The 20230-nt window shown below is 36.0% G+C and overlaps 1 protein-coding gene across 1 annotated transcript in view; it reads left to right on the top strand.

The window, feature by feature from the left end:
- ABI3BP (ABI family member 3 binding protein) overlaps positions 1–20230 on the top strand; it is a 144467-nt gene that overhangs the window by 112868 nt on the left and 11369 nt on the right. Inside the window, exons 52-55 of the mRNA XM_062004165.1 lie at positions 2475–2558; positions 4272–4340; positions 5560–5772; positions 10381–10492. Coding sequence (XP_061860149.1) covers positions 2475–2558; positions 4272–4340; positions 5560–5772; positions 10381–10492 — 478 coding nt within the window. The remainder of the gene's footprint in view (positions 1–2474; positions 2559–4271; positions 4341–5559; positions 5773–10380; positions 10493–20230) is intronic.

Raw genomic sequence — 20230 nt, forward strand, 5'->3', positions numbered from 1 at the left:
AGTACTGAGGGAGCTGGTAGAAGTGCTCATCAAGCTGCTTTCAGTCTTTTGCTAGCAGTACTGGCTAATTGATGAGATCCTAGTTGATTGCAGGCTAGCAAATGTGATGCCTATCTACAAAAACAGATGAAACTACACATCTTTCAGTCTGACCTTGGTGCCAGGGAAAGTTCAGTTTGCAGATGACACTAAGTTGGGCAGAAGTGTTGATCTGCTTGAAAGTAGGAAGGCTTCACAAAGCCAAGAGCCAGGTCCTGCACTTAGGTTACAACAACCTCATACAACGCTGCAGGCTTGGGAGGTAGAAAAGAGAAGGTGGAAAGCTGCAGGGGAGTGTTGGTTGACAGCCTCCTGCATATGAGCCCTCAGTGTGTCCAGGGGGCCAAAACAGCCAGTAACATCCTGGCTTGTATTGGCAAATATTGAAACAGGCTGCCAAGGGAAATGGTTGAGTTGCCATCTCTGAAGGTGTTTAAAAGACATGTAGATGTGGCACTAAGGGACATGGTTAAGTGGTTCACTTGGTAGTGTTAGGTTAACAGTTGGATTCAATGATGTTAAAAGTCTTTTCCAACCTAAATGATTCCATGATTCTGTGATCAAAATGTTGTGTCTGAAGTTGCTGTTGATCAGTGATGTTTCCTTAGTAATGGCTACAACAGAACATAAAACATTGTCAGTCTTAAGCTACAGCATAAATAGACATTGACCTGATACTTTCTATTTTCCCCTTTCTAATAAGGTCTACGCTAATTTTCTCCACTAAATGCCTAACTAATTTACCAGTGTTTCAAAATCTCACCCTTCCTCCATACACTAGAGGCCAGGTTATGTGGCAGTCAGCATTACCATACCTTCCTTAGGCATTCAAAATGGAATAAATTGGTTAGATGATCTGATTCTTCCTTCTGAGACAGTAGTAGATTTTCCTTTTTCTGTGTTTCCTAGTGTTTTATTCAGCTTAGTTTTAAACATCATAACTCAGTTTCTTCTGGTTCCCTGGAGAGACTGTTCCACAGTACAAACAGGAAAAATTTGCCTCAATATTCTTCTTGGATTTTCCTTTTCATAATTCTATCCTGTTTCACTTTCTCATTAACACTGTAGTTAATTCCTTACTTGCATCTTCCTTACTCAGTGGATGAGTATTATGGGAAAGTTTTTATGCAGACACTATGTCTCCAAAACAGAAAAAAGGAAAAAAAGAAAAAAATTAAAAAAAAAGACAAGGGAGTTCCAGAATCTTTGTGAAATTGGACTTTAGTGAGAATCTTAATAAAATCCTACTGTATTATGGAAATTAGTTGAAAGTAGGGAGAGAATCTTCATTATGAGAATCTTAATAAATTTCCACCTTATTTTTATTGTTTTAAATTTTGTTTGCTAGAGTTCTAAGAGATTTTTCTTGCTTTAAACTTTGTTAACTAGAGTTCTACCTTTGGTAAACAAGTTCTTCTGTGTCATATAGGCAGAGAAGTTAAGTACGTTATATAATTCTGGGCTATTTTTGGGATTGAGATTTCAGTCATGCAGTATCTGCATGTTTTGTGAATTAGGTCTTGCCTTTTACAGCTATTTTGAGAATAATCAAGATATTCTTTATCATTGATTATTTACCTCTTAGAAACCTCTTTTCTGTACTAGGTGATAACAGCCTAGGAGTAAAAGGAATGTCACATAATCTATTTTTTTTTTCATAGAAATTTAATTATGGGAGATAATACTACCTCTATTAATCAGTTTCTGTCCAAACTCATGGTATCTACTAAAGAATAGATCAGTTCAGAATGAAAGCTTTTTCATCTGGGTCATGTAGAGTTATAGATGTTGAACATATTTGACTTGGTCACCTTTTTCTTACCTTCATTTGAAGTGCATCTTAATTTCTTTTAGTGGAACCTCCAGTGCTGTTCTGTGATTGAACTTTTAATGCAGATCACAGTTAAGGACTCAGTGTTTATCATTATATATGTTCCAGCTCCAACCTTGCTAATATAGATGTTGTATTGAGAGTAGAAATGAAAGGATTTTGCCTTCGTTTAAGGCAAGAATCCAAGTTTCAGTTGCTGACTTCAGCTATTCTGTCTTACATTTCATGAGGAATTGTATTCTTTTACTTGAGAAATAGAAATGTCAATGCTGATCATTTTGCATCGTTTTACCAGTCTGTGTAGGATGCTTCTGTGCATTAAAATGTGTCATATTCTAATTGACTGAAGCCCTTCAAGGCAATCTCAAAGTAGCAAAGAGTTTTCTCACCAAGTTTCAGAAGTAGGTTATATTGGCAATAAGGTCAGCTCAAAACTTTCCTAAATCCAAGTGGAAGCTCTTGTATATTTTTGAGGGAATATTATAGTACTTTTTTTCATGATCAATTGTCACAAATCTTGAGTTCTGTTAGATAATCAGAAAGCTGTTTCATTCTTTTAAATAATATGTCTTATTGTCCCAAGTTCCTTATTCTGTCGTTCTAGCTAAACCTGCTGGACCAACACCACCTGTAAGGACAGGAACATCATATAAGACACCAACAGCTTTTGCAACTCCAGAGTATTATGGTAAGGACTACCATTACAGACATTTCTGGTTTCTCTTTTTTTTAAATGAAAATAAAGATTTTCTTTTTTTATTTTTCTTCCCTTCTCTAAATTATATTGATGGATTGTATATTTAATATAAAAAGTATTATGTCTGGAGTGATTCTGATTGCCTTTATGCCACTTTGTGCCTTTTCTACTTTCAGTTCAGCTGACTGTCTTCTGATATACACTTTGTTAAATGAGAACATGACAACCTTTCTGTCTTCCTGAAAATCAAGACATGCTTAGGGGGCTTTCAATACTGTTCAGTGCCTACTTTTAAGTCTGTGAAGGAAGTAAATAAGGCACTTCTTTTCCTGAATAATTGTTTTTATACAGGACATAAATTAAAATTACTATTAGCCAGTAGGTAATAGTGCACAACACAACATGGTTGTGATATCCTCCTAGATATATGGTCAAAGTGACACCATTTAAATAGGAAAAAAAAAAAATAGCAATTATCTGGTGATTTGCCCTTTGTAAAACTGAGAGTGAACTACAAGTTCAGACCTAAGTCTCCTTAATGTGGCATATAGTAATGGGTTTGGAGGAGAGTGTGCTTGAAATTTTTGAGCCAAAATATGCAGTTCTAGGTATAATGTCATAAATGATTCTGCTTCTGATTTTCCTGGATTTGTAGTAATACTGAAATTCTTGTCTCTTTATAATGATTGTGAACTCAGTGTGACCCTTGGTGCCAAGGATGGATGCTAAACTAATTTAAAAATGCTCACTGTGTATATAATACGTTTTGTCCATTGAGGTCCATTGTAGAATATGGGGGGTTGGACTAGATGATGTCTAAAGGTCCCTTCCAACCCCTACCATTCTATGATTCTATGATTCTATTTGCATCTAATAGAAGATCGTGTTTCAGAAGATCATGTTTCAGTACAGTGCCTTTAACAGAATATTGGTGTCATGAATCCTGACTTCTTTAGCACATTTCTAGTCACCATTGTATTTGTATTCCATCTCCTTCAAATTTCATAGACATTGTACACTCTGGAGACAGAATCTGTGGTTTCTTTGTTGCTATTTTTGGAGAAGTTTGTGGGCCAACATAATAGTGCTATATATCACAGAATCTTAAGGGCTGGAAGGGACCTCGAAAGATCATCTAGTCCAACCCCTCTGCCAGAGCAGGACCTCCTAGAGTAGGTCACACAGGAACTCATCCATGTGGGTTTTGAATGTCCCCAGAGAAGGAGACTCCACAATCTATCTAGGCAGCCTGTTCCAATGCTCCATCACCCTCACAGTGAAGTTTTTCCTTGTGGTTCTTGGGAACCTCTTATGCTTATACCCATTGCCCCTTGTTCTAGATAGTGCTATATAGTCTATGAACACGAAACCAGCTCCAAGCTAAACAGCCAGTACAGTACAAAAAGATCCTTTTTGAAAAGTCTAAAGACAATTTTGAATATATTACATGAACTGAGTCCAGCAGCAGTTAAAAGGTGTGTCATCTTGAATATGGCTATCTTTATACTGGTAAGTAAATATGGAGTTTACTTAGCATGACAGCCAAAATGGAGATCTTAAAAGGAAAAGACAGATCTGTCAGTAAAGGACTACTATGAAAGAGTTTGATTATGATGATTTGAAAATGCCAAAGAAACTGTGAAGTGCTGTAGTTCTAAGACTGAAACTTTATTGCAAATTAAATTCTAACTGTGTTTCCCACAGTTGATGCAACTGTCTTCAGCTCAAGTCCTACGTCAGAAACAGATTCTTCAGGAAAACCAAGATATCAAGGTAGGATTTAAATAACTATCATGTTTTTATTTGGGAGAATGTATGGATTGACCGATCTTGCATCAAAATCACCTTGTTGGATATTCAAAGGCCAGAACTTCATTTCATACTGTTTCAGTTTAGTGTCAGATGAAAGGGCTGTAGTGTAGATTATCAGCATTTTCTTGACTAAATTTGTCCTCTATTTTTTTCCCTTCTATCACCTCCTAGTTTAGAGTCTTACTCACAAATGTGTTATGGCTCTTCCTGTATGGCAGCAGTAGCACAACTTCACACTGTTGACAGTCCACCAAAAAAAGTGAAAATCTTCCTGTGGGCTTGCAAGCATACCTGAAGAGGTATCGCCCCAATACCAGTACACCTTACCATAGGGGTTTTCTATCCATCATATATGTCTAACCTCTCATTCGAGGCTGTGCACATTCAGATAGTGTAGTAATATGGTAACATATTCTAGACAAGACAATACAGTAGTCAAGTAATTGTTGTTGCTTGCAGCAGTCCAGAAAGATTTGCAAGGTGAGATGACAGGGAGAAGTGCTTTTGTATCAAAATATTTTTCAGTTTTCTTTCTTGATCTGGTAAGAGACATTACATTTCTAAGGACACTGTCTTTCTTCATGGGTTTATTATTTACCTTCAATGTAAGTTTTTATTTTATAACTAATGTGGTTTTCTTCAGTAATCTTTCTAATTTTGATGTAGAGTACAAGCTGTGCCACTGAAAAGGGTTAAGAAATTCACAGTCATTTTAGTTTAATGATGGCACAACTCCAGACTAAACTTGTTACTCTTTCTGGTGACACTGAGCAGTGATGGGCATAGCATCTTTGTATTAGTATAGTGCTCAAAAGCTGCAAATGAAATTGTAGTGTCATTTTACTATAGAGGGACTGAAGTTAATTGTCCCATTTTGTGGCAGAAGTTAGTTCTTTCAAACAGGTAATATCACCCACTCACACCTTCAGATTGGTATTTAATCAGTCAATGGGAAGATGGTGAAGGCAGTGCAAATTCCAGGTCTAACAACGATGAAAAAACTTACAAGCAGCTTAATACTGAATACATGGTTTTTCTTCTGAAGCATTTGTGTTTACCTCTGACTTGTGTAGATTTTTACTCAGTACCCTGAGAGGGAAGTTGTGCGCTAGGTGAAATGGCATTGCCATTTTGTAAAAACACTCCATATTGAATAACAGCTCTTACCTATTTCTCTTAGCTCCCCATGTCAAGTACATGAAGAAAGATGATGATGTACCTTGCTCTATCACAAGCTCACTTGAACATTTTCCTCAAGAAGAAGCTGGTAGTAAGGAAGAACCTACTCGTCCTCCACAGAATCCTCCCACCAACCTCACAGTGGTGACTGTTGAGGGGTGTCCAACTTTTGTTATATTGGACTGGGAAAAACCAGACAATGACACTGTTACTGGTTGGTTTTATTTCTTTCCTCTGTTGTATTGAATACAGTATTTCCAGCTTATTTTTACTTTCACAGTGGTTTTATGACATTTTAAAAATACTGTAATCCCAAGGGAGTCTTAAACTCCAGTGTTTTTGTTTTGTGCTGATATCAACTCCAATGTGGATAAGAAAATACTACCAGATTAGCATGAGACTTTCACAACTGTATCATTGGTGTCAGTGATGACACAAAAGGATATTTAAGTAGTATGACTCTTTATCTTCTCTTTATTTCTGATCTCTCTCTGTGTACAGGATCTGGTAAGATCTGGTCAAGATGTTCTATCAAAGCAACAGTAGTATTTACTCTAGAGATACGTACACAGAATATAGATATCTTTCTTGGCTTGAGGGTGTTGTTTAGCAGTGGGCTGAACACGATGAAACCTTACCTCCATCTATTAAGTCCATAGAACTCTGCCAGAGTAATAGTTCCTGTACCCATCTTAGGATCACCAAGTTCTCTATGTTGAAAGAAACTGTTCCATTTTGGTTTTTTATATTTCCAAAAAAGGTAAGCCCTTGTGAGTCATGTAGGAGTCAGTACATAGACAAGTAAGCATGCAGGATGACCATTCTTAGTTTTTCAGTCTTCTGTATATCAACACAAGCTTACCAAAATTAACATTTAAATTAATTAACAGTTGAAAATTATGTTTCTTCTGTACTGTCAGGAAAATGTTTTTACCTCAGATATAAACTTTGATTTGTAAAATCATTGGCTCATCACAGCCATGACCAAATGAATTTTGCTATATTTCATTACAGATGAGTAGAACAGATAAGGCTAGGAACTGTGAAGACTAAGGCTTGTTCTCCAGTTATTCATATTAGTATGTTTTCAGTTGTTGCTGTTTATGTACATCATGAAAGATTTCAGTGCAGGGGTGTAATTAGGTGCCTGTAACAAACAAGGCCACTCTTTTCCACAAATAGTCCTTCCTTGATTTTCTATATATAATTATGAGATTTAGTCTCTATTCTTTCTTGCTCTTGCTGCCATTTTGAAAAATAACAAATGCAAAACCAAAGGGACACACAAAACAAAACAGCCTGCACTTTTTCTTTCTGGGAAAGAGGAAGAAAGTTAGCCCATCTGCTGTAGTAAAAGGGGAATAAAGAGATTGTAGGCTAGTAAAAAGTATCAGCAAAAGCGAAGAACAATTATCTGGCTTGCCTTCCATAATGTGCTTCAAATTGGAGGAAAAGGACTTGTAAGCTTTTTGCTAACATTAGAATTAGGCTGAGGCTCTCCGTGAACACTCCTCATTCTAGGCAGTCCTGCAATGCTTCTTTTTGTTCAGGAAAAAGCTCTTTTGTTGCTGTTATAATTTAGAGTAGTCCTTCACAGACCAGTCCTTAGCTTGGGTAGATCAGAAACTGTAATTTAGTCTGAGTGTTTTTGTGGAAATAGACCTGCTATTTTCCTTATGTTAATGAACCCACTGCAGCACAACCAGTTGTTTTGCAAAAATTTACGCTGTAGTTGGTAAAATTGACAGCACACCTCACCAAATGAAGATAGCAAGGCCTAATTACCATCTCATACTATTTCCTTTCTTTTTCAATGCATGGTGTGAGATATAGAGCAAGCATTACTCACTGATTTTTTTCTGATATATTAAGTGGAAACCTTTTCTCTGTTCACTTGTAATCAACATTTGTAAAATTTAACTTCTTCTGTAAGACTATTCTATGATAACTGAGTCACCTGGCATACATTTCCATGTCCCAGGAAACATTAAAACCTTCAGCACAATATGTAACTAACAGTCATGTTTCTTCACTGAGAGAAACTTCAGTTTTCAGTCTAGCTATCTTCCAATCTAGATACAGCAGCTTTCCCATAAATATAATTTTCTTTCTTTTTATCCTCAATGTGTAATATAAAATGTTTGAACTCTATGACTTGCAAATACTCTCATTGAGCTTGTCTCTTCCATCTTAACTTCAAAAAATGACTCAGTTAATGACTCATCCAAGGACACTTTCTGAATTGAAGAAAAGGCATTGAAACTCATTTTCTGAAAACAGTGTTTACTTACTTTATGCTGGCAACAATATGGCATTACTTGTTTAGGCAGGTTTAAATCAAGTTTTTCTGTCATCTCTTTTTATTTTTGTAGTTTATACATGTTTTTTCAATCATCCCATTTGGGCATCTTCTCTGGTTTTTTTTAATGCACTGTCTCAGATAGAACTGTGGAAACAGGGAATGCAATCTGTTGAGCCATTTTTTTGAAATGGTTACTTTGCTTGACTTTCAGCTGTGCACAAGGGACTTCATCGTGTTGGGTGTTCCTAAAACCAAAATTCTACTTCAGTAACGGAAAAGTCTGACAAATAATAACCAAAACAGTGACCAAGCTTAACTCCTTCTTTATGTGAAAGCTGCAAATGTCAGGAACCAAAACAGTTTTGCTGGTGCTCTGCTATTCCTGTTGTGTTGCTACAAAAATTCAGGGCAATTTATCTTGTGCCCTGAGACTTATGCACTGAGTAACAAGCAGGTACTAGGTGAGCTCATTTTGTGTGTGTGTGAACGTTTGCATGACTGTGTGATATCTTTTCTCAAACAAAGTAAAAAGTTCAAGTCATACATTGATTTGGAGCTGGCAGAAGGCAGAAAGATTCAATTCCTGTAAAGTTACCTACTTATTCTCTACCTGGATGCACCTCAGGCGGTGAATAGCCACCCTACCTCTCATGCTTTCTAATAAACATTTCTCTAATGAGGTTTAATTAGGGCAAGTAAGTTTAATTAGGGCTTTTGTGTGGATTTTTTTTCTCTTTCTTTATGGTTCACCCAGCTTTGGTGACTATATAGGGAAAGGTCTTTGCTTCCAAAAAGGAAATGCACAGAGAGAACACACAGATAAGCTAATGTCTTGGGGCTCACGTGAACAAAAATTCTAAAGTAAAAGCCCTCTACTTTTTTTTTTTCCTTTTTCTCCATCTCTATCAGATGAGACACCAATTCCTTCAGGCCCTTGAGATTGTTTCTAAAAGGCAGTGGCTGGTCTTTTGCTGTTCATGGGTGATTGTTGCGGGGGAGGATTTCTGAACATGGAAATTTTGAAATCTTCAGTACTGGCGGTATTTCCTTCCTCCATGCTGACTTTCTGCCATACTGTAAACCAGTTTTAAAATGCTATTCTGTATGTCCTCAAAATAACTGAGTCTGCTACAAGGTAAAGATAAAAAGATACTCTGTAGAGCTCTGTTTGGAAGCTATTGCAGTAAATCTGAAATTCACATGTGCATACAATTGCTCAAACTGAATTGCTGTGATTTTGAAGCTTGAAATTTTAGTACATAATTTTTTAAGGTTGTTCTGCACTTCCACTTAATTGCATTGTCTTATATAACTTACCCCAGCAGTTTTGACAGCTGCTTTTTGCGTGGAAGAGTGCAAGCCATAGTTGAACAATTGAGATAAAAATTGGGTCAATTTATGTGTATATTCTCATTTACTAGGAGTGAGGATCTCAAAGCCTAGAAAAAAGATACTTTTTTCCTTTTTAACATTGAATCTCATTGGAGATGTTTTATCTTTGTGTTGACATCCACCAAGTGTCTTTGTATTGAGAATGAAAAAATTGAAACAAATGAGAAAAACTCTACAGCTCGTTAGAATTTAGTTAAAAACTCAAAAATTAACAGTTTCATTAGAGAAAAAAATGAAAGAAATTCATTTTCTAGAAGTTTTGTAGCTGTTGATAGGCGGTCTCTACCTTTGTCCTCACAATGTAATACCAGCTGTAGATCTAAATGCTCATTGCAAAAGTTCTTGGAAAATATTCTTCTTTGTTAGCTTGCAATTAGCTGAATTTAGGAAGAGAAAAGGAAGGAGCTGGTGAGGTTGTGAATGTCTGTGTGAAGAGGGGAAAATTAGCAGTATACTTAGCTTGTGTATTGGAGGGGGTTGTTATGAATCAGGTCAGAGATTGCCTGCTAGAGAGAGACAGTATCTTGGACAGAACTATAACTAAAGGGGGATCTTCTTCCCAAGCATTTAATTCCCTGTTCAGAGCACGCTTGCACTTGATGATACAAAAGAAAGAAAGACTTAAAGAAAGTACTGATACTCTATAAATTGTATAAATACATACAGGAATTATTATTTCACTTCAAACTGGTAGGTTCCCTACATGCAAATTTCAAGTTAGTTGGGCAGTTTCCTTTGGAAACTTTAATATTCTAGGCTTTATTTTAAGTTTATCAAGATTTAAGCACTTAGAAACTGTACTTTCATCTTTGATACTTTTTCATTCAAACTGCAGAATGTTTAAATTTATTTGTGTTTGGGATTTTTTCACTAGTGTACCTTTGGGCAGAAGTGAAATATTGAGCATCCTTTCTCCTATAACTGAATTATGAAAAAGGATGGGGGCCTAGGAATTTTATCTCTTTCCTAGTGATTTTAGCATATTAATGTCCACATTGGTTCACACAAGATGTCCTTAGAGCAAATTAGACAATATAAGTGGAAATCAGATGACGAAAGAAAAAGCAATGAAGAAGCTCAAGTAAGAGCTGTTATTTAAGCAGATTTTTCTTCACTATAATTTTCCAGAGTATGAGGTTGTGTCAACTGCAAATGGAGCAAGTGATGGTGAAAAGGAGAAATCGATTATCACTACAAATCAAACCCATTCTACTGTGGAAAATCTAAAACCCGACACAAGGTAATGAAATAATTTTCTAAGTTAATCCAACTAATTTAGACTGTTAGTTGTCTGCCTTTCATTTCAAGTGGAAATAGGTATGTATATAAGACCAAATTGATTTTACTCCTGTTCTGATGTGAAAAATATATGCTTTGGTTTTACTTGCTTTTAAATTAACAGGTAAGACAGATCTGAGGAATCTTTAGGAAGTTACCAGGATTACTTACGGTCTGGAATAACTAGGTAGCTCGTTCTATCAGAGAAATTAACAGTTAAATATAAAAAAATGTACTGCCATTTGTAAAACAAAACAAAACAAAAACTCCTTGAATTTATCAGATAAAAAACAAGATGAACATGAGAAACATTAACATGATATGTAAGATCAAGATTTATATGTAGACTTGTATCTGGGGTTTAATATTTCTTGGTAAAAATGAAGTAGATCACTAGCTTATTTAAGTGGATTCATTCAAATACCAAAATGCAGGTTGGGCCACTCTATGAAGCTTGACTATTGAATTACAGCATGGAAAGGAAAGATAACCTTTATCTTGTATATGTAGTTTTCTTTCAGTGTCTCAAAGCAGCTAACAACTTAAAAATGGGTCAGTGAATTCCAATTGATGACATACATCTCATGCACCTAGTTCAAACGAGCATTATGATTCCTTTTAAAAGAAACAAATCTCATCAAAACTGATTCTTCTTTTCTGTGGTAAAATTCAGAGCATGGAAGAAAACCACTTGCCCTTTGTATTGCTTATTGATTGTATCAGAAACTTAATGAATTACATGTTATTTTTTTTCTTGTAAGACTATCCATTTGGCTTTGGTAACTGATTTTTTCTGTTTCAGTTTAAGCCTTTTTCTATTATTATTCTTAAATTGGTAACACAGTACAAAATTCTGCATAGAACCCATCTTGAACCTTGATTTTATGTCTATATGTGATTTATTTTGAAATATTGATTCTTAGCTCATGTACTTGTGACCAGCAACTCCTTGGAGGAGGAAGTGAGGAACCATTGCAGAAAGTGGAGGGGAAGGGTGTTAGCCGAATTGTGATACCTAAAAAGAGTTTCTTTGAAAGACCTCAGAACTCATGAGGTGGGCTAAAATTGCTGTGTATTACACCAAGAATATATTTATTTCTTAAAGGCATGTGGTTTTTGAACAGGTGAATTGCAGTTATGTTGTTCCATCCTGTTAAGAGACAATTAAGATATGTTATCAATACAACAATCAGTTTCTTCAATCAGCTGGGAAAGCTTAGAAGAGAGGAAAACAATATCTGCCTACAGTAGGAAGACAGGCAGTAGGCACTGCTGTTACATTTTGCTGCTTGTATTTTCATTTTAGTTGTTTTGAAATAATATAGTTGCATTCTCAAAAAGAACTGTGCTATTAATGGTACTCTCTTCCGTTACACTCTGGAACATTTTGTGTCACATACAGTGACAGAAATGGGATGGGATTTGGTTCTGTGTAGAAAAGATATGGAAGCAAGGAAAAGTTCTTGATGCTGAGAACAATTTCCAGATGGCTAAAAGAAAATTTTGCAGCATTTTTAGGCTGGTCATTGTTCAGAAAGGAAGCAAGATATACGGAGGCAGACCCAGTTAGAACTATTGGAAAGCTCATGAGGAAGGCAGGAGCTATGCAGAGCAGATAAGATTGTTTTTATCTTATTTAGTAACAATTCTGTTAATCCTATGAGAAGACTTTTGAGTTTTGGTATGCAAAAGCAGACCAAAAATCGTGGAGAAAAGCTGTCTTTGAGAGCATCGATTTTGTTATAAGGTTAGATAGGAGATCGGTACTGCCTGGTGGAGACTGACTTAAGACATAAAAGGATAACTTTTCCATGACAGAGTTGTGGGTATTATCCCTCCTGGCCTTCAACCTCAAAAGGGAAAGACAGTGATAGTCTTTCTGGATTCAGGTGGCCCTCAGCTAAAATTGATGACCTTTGAAATAAATTGCAGTGGTGCATGTGCCTTGGGTCTCACAGGGTTTAAAGGATGTAAAGACCTTCTTACAGCGACTCTGTATGATTAAACACCCTTTTCAAAATGTGTGTTTCCTTGTTCTGAGGACACTTTGAGAGCTTTGGCAGGAGCATATGAAATTACTAGTCTTACCATTTGAATCGAGGCTTGTTGGCACACTCAATTCAAGGAAAATAAGAAAATGATTAAGACAACTGACATCATGTAGACATTATCATCGTTGCAAGAAATAGCACAAGTCCATAAAAAAAGTCTCTTGTCTGTCAGGAGCTGATTGCACATTAGAGGGTTGAACTAGATGATCTTTAGGAGTCCCTTCCAACCCCTACCATTCTGTGATTCTGTGATAGATGAAGAAAATGGGCCTGTGGACAAAAGTGACTTAAAATAGGAGGAAGAGACACAGTGAAACACAGCTCAGTAAATTAACAGAGTCCCTGAAATGTCTGCAAATTCATAAAGTAATACATTGAGACCAAGAAGCAGACTTTTCCATGACTACCCTTAAAGGAAAGAGCTGAAGAAGAGGTGGAGCTGGAAAAGAAACTTGGAAGAGAAAAAGAAATCCCTCTCATAAATGACCATTTGCAAAACTACCAGCAAGTATATGGAAAGAAAGATGCTCAGTAGCAGAAGATGGATTAACTGGGGAAGAAGCTCTTGGCTTGGAGAAGCTGACAAGCTGAATTTGAAAGTCTATCTTTTCCAGCTTTCCTGAAGCCCTCAATGAGGCTATATGAATCCCCTACGCTGCGCTGAAGGCTCAGTGCCTCCTGAGCTGAAGACAATTCAGGAGAGATCTGAACCAGACAGATGTAAATAAAAACTTTCCAAAAGGAATAAAAATGTTTGTGAACATAGTATCTCAGTCTCCATGGGTAAATTTAAACCAGAAAGATCCAATAGCAGTAAGACCTTTCAAGTGTGTAATTCTGCAGATGTGTGCTCTTGAGGAGCACTATATGACAAAGTTGGTATGCGATCATGCTGTCTAAGGTCTATCATAGTGTTGAGATAAAGCAGGTAGGATATGTTAGTGCCTGGCCCAGAGCTAAAGAGTTAATGACTCACATCCAGCAGCTGAGAAGCAAGACAACTCTTCAATGTGAAGGAGGCAGAACAGCAAGGAAAAGCTGGGTGCATTGGAGACTGACAGATCATGCTGTTTGTTTGCTTTTCTCTTTTACATTCTTCTTTCAAATAGGTCATACTGCTACACCTCTGGGAAGTTCTTCAGTAAGCCAGACACTCATCTTTGTTTGAGCTGGCTTTTTGACAAGGCAACTTTTAAAGATTAGCAGCTAATGGTCAGACTTTGAATATTTAAGAAATTTGGACAGCAAAGAGAGACTCATACGGTCTCTTTCTCACGAAATATTGCACATGTGACTGCAACTGTCAGTAAGTACAAACATAGAAGTTAAATAGGACACAAATTTCTCTGAATCCGAGCATTATTGTGCAGTATTCTGCTATTCAGCTAAACAAGCTGTCTAAAAAGTGACTAGATGCAGAAAAAATGCACTCTCTGAAAAGTTCTGACTACAGTTACCAAATCTTTGGTTTTAACAGTGTCATACCGGGCAAATATGTAAGTGAAAATTAACTTCCATAGGCTTGCAACAGCTTGTAGGGACTACTTTAAAACCAAGATGCATATATGATGACAATTTGTCATCTCTCGTGTTTATCTTATGTATGCCAGCTTTATGTGTTCTTGATGACTCGATTACAAGACTTTGAGACTCTGAGGTGAACAAAAAACAGTGATTTGAAAATCTGTCCAATTGTGAGGACATGCACCCTTTAAATAAAGATGGAGCACAATTAGCTGCTTTCCAACACAACTACTTGATTTTTTGATAAAAACAAAAAGATTCTAAAGTCTCCTGTAAGATGTTATTTTGTTGAAGCACTGGGACCCCCATGCTTTTTGCCCAAGAAAAGGCACATTGTATCCATGTCATTCTCTCGCAGTAAGGCATGCCTGACAGTTGACACCATCACATTCGTTTAAAGGATTTTTCCTTATAGGATGAATATGTTGGATTTTTTTTCATATGGAGAATTGCCAAATATGGTGCTTGCAGTATATTACTATCACATTTTAGAAAACTTCTGTTGGTTTAAGTAACCTGGAAAGTTGAGATCTTGGTATCCATTATTTGGCTGGCCAGAGTTCTTTAAACTGCTACTGTTCTTGGAACTAAGCTGCTGTCTGGATCCAATATAGAATTCTGTTTAATTTCATCACATATTTTCCTTTTGATTGTAACTTTTACTTGTAATCACTCAATGCATGTAATGTTATGCTATGTGAGCTAGATAATTATATACAACCTTCTTAAAGAGTTAATTAGGTATAACTGTACCTGAAGAGGAAAATTTTCTCTTATTTCGTGAATGTCTTCTGCTTAACATTTCTACTATAGATATTCTTTTGTGACCTTATAATCACATATACACATCTATTGTTTACAATTTTGTACTGTAGTTAGCTTTGTCATCCTTTATATTATTTCCAAGAATTTTAGAGTAGATCTAGGCCACATTTCACTAAGCTGTATTTTTGGTATCACACAGACACATTTTCAGCAGTTTTTGTCATTTTTATCCTTCAATTAGTCCTTCACTTATTAAATAAGTGAAATATAGCCAAACTTCATCCGTCCTTCTTTCTTCTAGTTAGCCTCAATGAAGTACTGAGCTACTCAGTTTTCTCTCTGTTGTTCAGGTATCGAGTGTCTGTAACTACAGTGCTTGTTGATTCACCCTGAGCAACCTAACATAGTTTTTAAGTGAAAAGGGGCCTGGAGTAGATGACTTGTGTACATGCCTCCAAACTTAAACCACTGTATGATTAAATCTTAGGGTTAGTTTCTGATCTTGTAAATGTCAATTTTGCCCATTTTCTTTAATGCAGATCGAGATGGTTTTGTACGCTAATGCAAATGTCAATCATTTCTTAGCAAAGAAAAACGAGAGGAAGGGGTGTAGGAGTATGAAGTAATTTAATTTTTCATCCTCCCCATGGAAATCCTGCAGGTTTTGTGCTGAGAAAGCTATCACAGTTTTTTTGACAAGTGTACAATTTATTCCACTTGGAAAACAGACCAATCAAACTGCAAGACTGATTGTTTTGGTCAAAGCAATTAAAAAAAATATTTAAAACTACCCTTAAAAAGAAGGCATTGCAGTAACTTCTCCAATGGTAATGTAATACCCAAGATTCCCCTATGTGCGAGTCAAGGTAAGGTCCTTATCCATGATTTTCAGTATTTCCCTCCTTGAGTTACTTGTTTAGAATAATTATTGAGAGGCCTGAGAAAGAAATGGGCTTACTGTGTTTTCTGTTTTCTTCCTCCTGTCTCCTGTGTAGTAATGATGGTGCTCATCTGCGTCTTCTCTTTTGTTAAAACCTGCAGGTTTTTTTCATGGGCCTTTCCTAGCCTAGAATATTAATAGCAGATGTTATTATTTTTTTGCTTCTCTTTTCCCATTTCCAAAGGAATTTTAGGGTTGTTTTTTTTTACTTGCCTTGGAGTTTTCTAACTCCCTAAAATTTATTTGTTTTTTTAAGTCTTCCAGTCATCTGATATAGTTTCATTTTGATTTTTTCTGCTATTTCTGCTGATTTCCCTGCCAAAATATGTTGTTCCTATTTTTGTGTTCCTGCCCTATCTTGATTTTTTCTGAATTAGGTGTACATTTCCTTATTCATTCTGGTGGTTTGTTTAAAGGCAATTAAGTTCAAAGCACATACCACTAGAATCCAGGAAATTTTGCAGCACTAATTTATATACAAGCCTTCAAAAAAGTCTGAATATTACTGAAAACAGTTCTCATGTGAGTTTGTGTTGGCAGTAATTGGAAAGCAGTGGAGAAAAATATTAAGACTTGCAGTTATAGATGTGCCAAATAGCTCTGGGGAATTTCAGGTAGCCATTAGAAGATACACTGGCCTGCTTGTGTAGATTTTAAATAGAAGAAGTACGAACAAGAAACAAAAAGTCTGTGATGCTTGCATTGCAGAGTTTTGTAAACCTTTCCTGTAAATACTGATTAGGCTGATTTCTAATACAATTTTCTTCTTTTAAAAAGAATTTTGAGTGGTCTTTTTTGAACTTTTTCTTTAGATTGTGTCTCAAGGAAAGTACACTTCCAGCCATGAGGTCTCTTGAGGAACATAAATAACAGGAAATGTTAAAAAAAAATCAAAGCCCCCTCCCTAAGAAAATCAAAAAATTCCAATCAACCAACAAACCCAAACTGCAGAAAAATCGTGAAATGTGTAGGATACATGCATGTATTAAACTGGTTTTATAAGATATGCTGATAATTTCCTTCAAAGTTTTTTCATATGTCTTAAATGCTAACTCAAAAGCCACAACAAGTAAATATTCAATTCTCTGCTAAAATGAGTTTTTCGTGTGGTTACACACAAAACTTAATGCCTACTTGCTTGTACTGTTATTACCGTTGTGTATAACTGTTTTGTGTTGCCATTAGCACCCAAAATGTCCTAATGGCATACATTTAAAAAATCTGCTGATGCAGATTTTTGTTAACAGTAAAGATCAAGAGATGAGAGCTACAAAAAAAAAATGATATGCAGAAAAATGCAGAAAGGGACAGAAAAGTGATGGATTCTTTTGTACTCTTATTACAAAAGTAACAGATTTTTGTACTAAATTGTTATTGAAGTTAGGGTTCATGGATAAGCATTTCTCATGTCTCAGCCCTTCTTCCAACTTGATTAAGAGAAAGATTTCTCAAACAAGCTCATCACTTTTTTTCCTCTCTTTTTCTCTCTCTCTTTCTCTTAAATGTAGTTTCATTTGTACTACTATCCAAGCATACTCTGCAGAAACAGAAGCTCTATACATTGAGATAGTCCTACATGATTGTTATTTAACCACCACCATCTCCCAAGCAAATGACCTGAACTCCCAGGATTGTACTCAGCTTTTCCAGTCCTCCTGTTATGGTGAAAATCTCTCCTCACCTATTTTCAGTTCTGCAATCTTCACTCTTCTCCTTTTGCATGATTTGAAAATTGCAGGAGCAGCTGCTCCTGCCAAATTTCCATGTGGAATAGTGATTTCCTATGGTGGAAAAATATGCTCTGCACAGTAATTACTGTAAGTCAAGTTCATTTAATCTACACAAGGACTTTTATTGTCTTATGCAGTTTGGGAGGATTTGGGAGGCCTAGTCTCCAAAGTTTGTAGCATAGCAATCTTACAGATGTTAGAGGTGTGACACATGTTAGATTGCTTCAGGTATTGGGTAGCAGTTTTTTTGACATCATAGGCACACAGATATAAAGATGGAATATAGACTCCAGTTGCTCATGAATAAGTCTAGTAGAGAGGTAGACATGGGATAATCATTACATAGCTTTCCTCTTTCCCTTTATTAACTTTGCCCTACATACTTTCTTGAACTTCTAAGAATTTCTTAAGTGCTTAAGATTGCAGAAGGTACCCTTTTTTCCACCATTTTATTTCTATTTTTTCAGATCTTCCAGATGACACACAAAAAGGGAGACTTTTAATGATTTCCTATGAAGAAAGACATGCCATGGCTTTAAAAGTAGTTAGATCAGTAAATTCTCTAAAATTATGAGCTCGGTCTAACTTTTACTTTCTGTTCTCTTCAGTTTTCAGTCAACTAGTTACTTATCATCATCCTCAAAAGTGGCTGATTTTCACTCTAGTACTGATGTAGCCACTGCTATTGTTTCAGGATTAAATTTGGCAGAGGAAAGGAGGCTGTGATGCTTGGGTACCCGTAAAAACACGAAGCTGTAGAATTGTATATATTTTAGTTTTTAAAAAATGCTCTTTAACATTATTAATAGGAGTCTCCCCTAAACTGACTAAGCTAAACTTTGCATAATTCTTTATTACTGTCCTTCTCTCCAGTTTTGTTTACATGATCTTAAATCTCTATGTGTAGATTTTAGTTCTTTATTTCAGTCTTGTCATCATTTTCCCAAATGTGGTTTAATCTTTTGCAGAGATCCTAGCAGTCCCTAGACCACAATTAGAAAAACAGTACTTGGAAAATATTTAGTCTTCAGTTCTTGTGTTGGGCTTTTTATGGACTTAGAGAATTGATGGGTCCAAGTTCATCAACTGAAGTTTTCTGGGGAATGAGGAATGTTGCAACTCGAAGTAGGGCATACCAGCTCTTGAAAACAACATATTTTTACAAAAATTAGCAAAAACTACTTAATTTATTTCAAAATCCTCTACCATCTTCTGCAACTTGTGTTTTTCTGCCTGACAGAAGCATGCAAATGCATCTTGCAAAATCTGTGAAAACTTTACATGTTCAGGTAAGATCCAGATGTGCTGACTGTAGATCTTTAGTTCACATATGCCTGAGTCATGACCTTCTGAGTTCCTGTAGCTGACTAATCTGGTTCCACAAGAGCATTTCACCTGTTTAATTTTTGTCCTTTCATTGTAGCCATCCTATTGAATCAAAAAGCTCTAGGTCAGGAATGCTAATCAGTGCTCTTCTTATTTCCCTTTTGATTTCATTCAAAGGGATCTAACCAGATAATTATCAGTTGTAAGGTCAAACTGGCAGTTTGTTTTATCAAACTTTAAACTCCATGTTCATCTATTTATGATCAAAATTACAGTAATAGTTCTAGGTAAGGTGTTTCTGCTGTGAAGGAAGCAGGAAAAGCTCTTTGGAATTTTTTCTCTCTAAGCATGTGTTAATTTGTAGTTTTTACAAAATGTATCTTCTAGCCACTACTTTAAAATATTCAGTGTACTAGAAAATCTTCATTTTTGCTTCAGTGATTCTTCAGAGGAATCTGCAACTGCTTTGCTACAGCTCTCAGGATAATTCCATTTCCTAGCAAATTAGAATCCATCTTAACCAAAATAGTTACTGTACCACATATGCAATGTGAATATTAAGTGCTGAAATACGATTCTTATATTCAGGTGTTTGTTTAAACAGTTTGAAATTTATCATGAAGAAGATTTTGTGCCCATAACTTGATTTAATATTTATTTAATGCTTCTACAGCAGAGTAATAGGAGCTGCTCAAAATGGTCTTGCAGCATCTTTGAACGTATGTTAAAATTACTCCAAGTAGACTTTTCAAAGTTCAAAACAAGCCCACATTTCACACAGAAATTTCCACAAATTATCCACAACGCATCTATTCATTGTACTAATCTTATTATTTTCCTTAAAAACTATCAGAAAACACTAGAAATAAAGGGAATTGCTTATGTAAGCAATTTTGAAGTTAAATATTATCTTAGAAGTATGGTGGATGGAAAACAGTTGCTTGGTATTGCATGATTAGTCCACTGAGGATAATTAGTGAGCAGTTCAGATTTTACAGGAGCCAAGAAACAGTGAGAGGTAATCCAAAGTTTGGAATGAATTATTCTGCCTCTTGTAGTGACTTGAAAACGGAGTTTACAAATTTCCAACCATGCAGAGAGTGGTATGTGTTTTTTCTTTAGAAAATTGCTGTTTGGTAGCAATTTCAGCAATATATTGCAATGCTACATTATGGCCATGAGCTAACAAGTTATCATAGGTAAGTGATCCTTCACGAGTCAAGACCTGAATGTTTAATTCGCACTTCTGGGATTCTCGTTTTGCTCTGTATTTATTGTCTAAGTTAGGGCCCATTTTCCAGGCTTATAGTCCTTTTGACTCATGTCCCATGAGTCTCTCTCATTGATAAAAAAAACATTTTAGG

This window comes from Colius striatus, chromosome 1 (genome assembly GCF_028858725.1).
Source record: "Colius striatus isolate bColStr4 chromosome 1, bColStr4.1.hap1, whole genome shotgun sequence".
NCBI classification, from domain to species: Eukaryota; Metazoa; Chordata; class Aves; order Coliiformes; family Coliidae; genus Colius; species Colius striatus.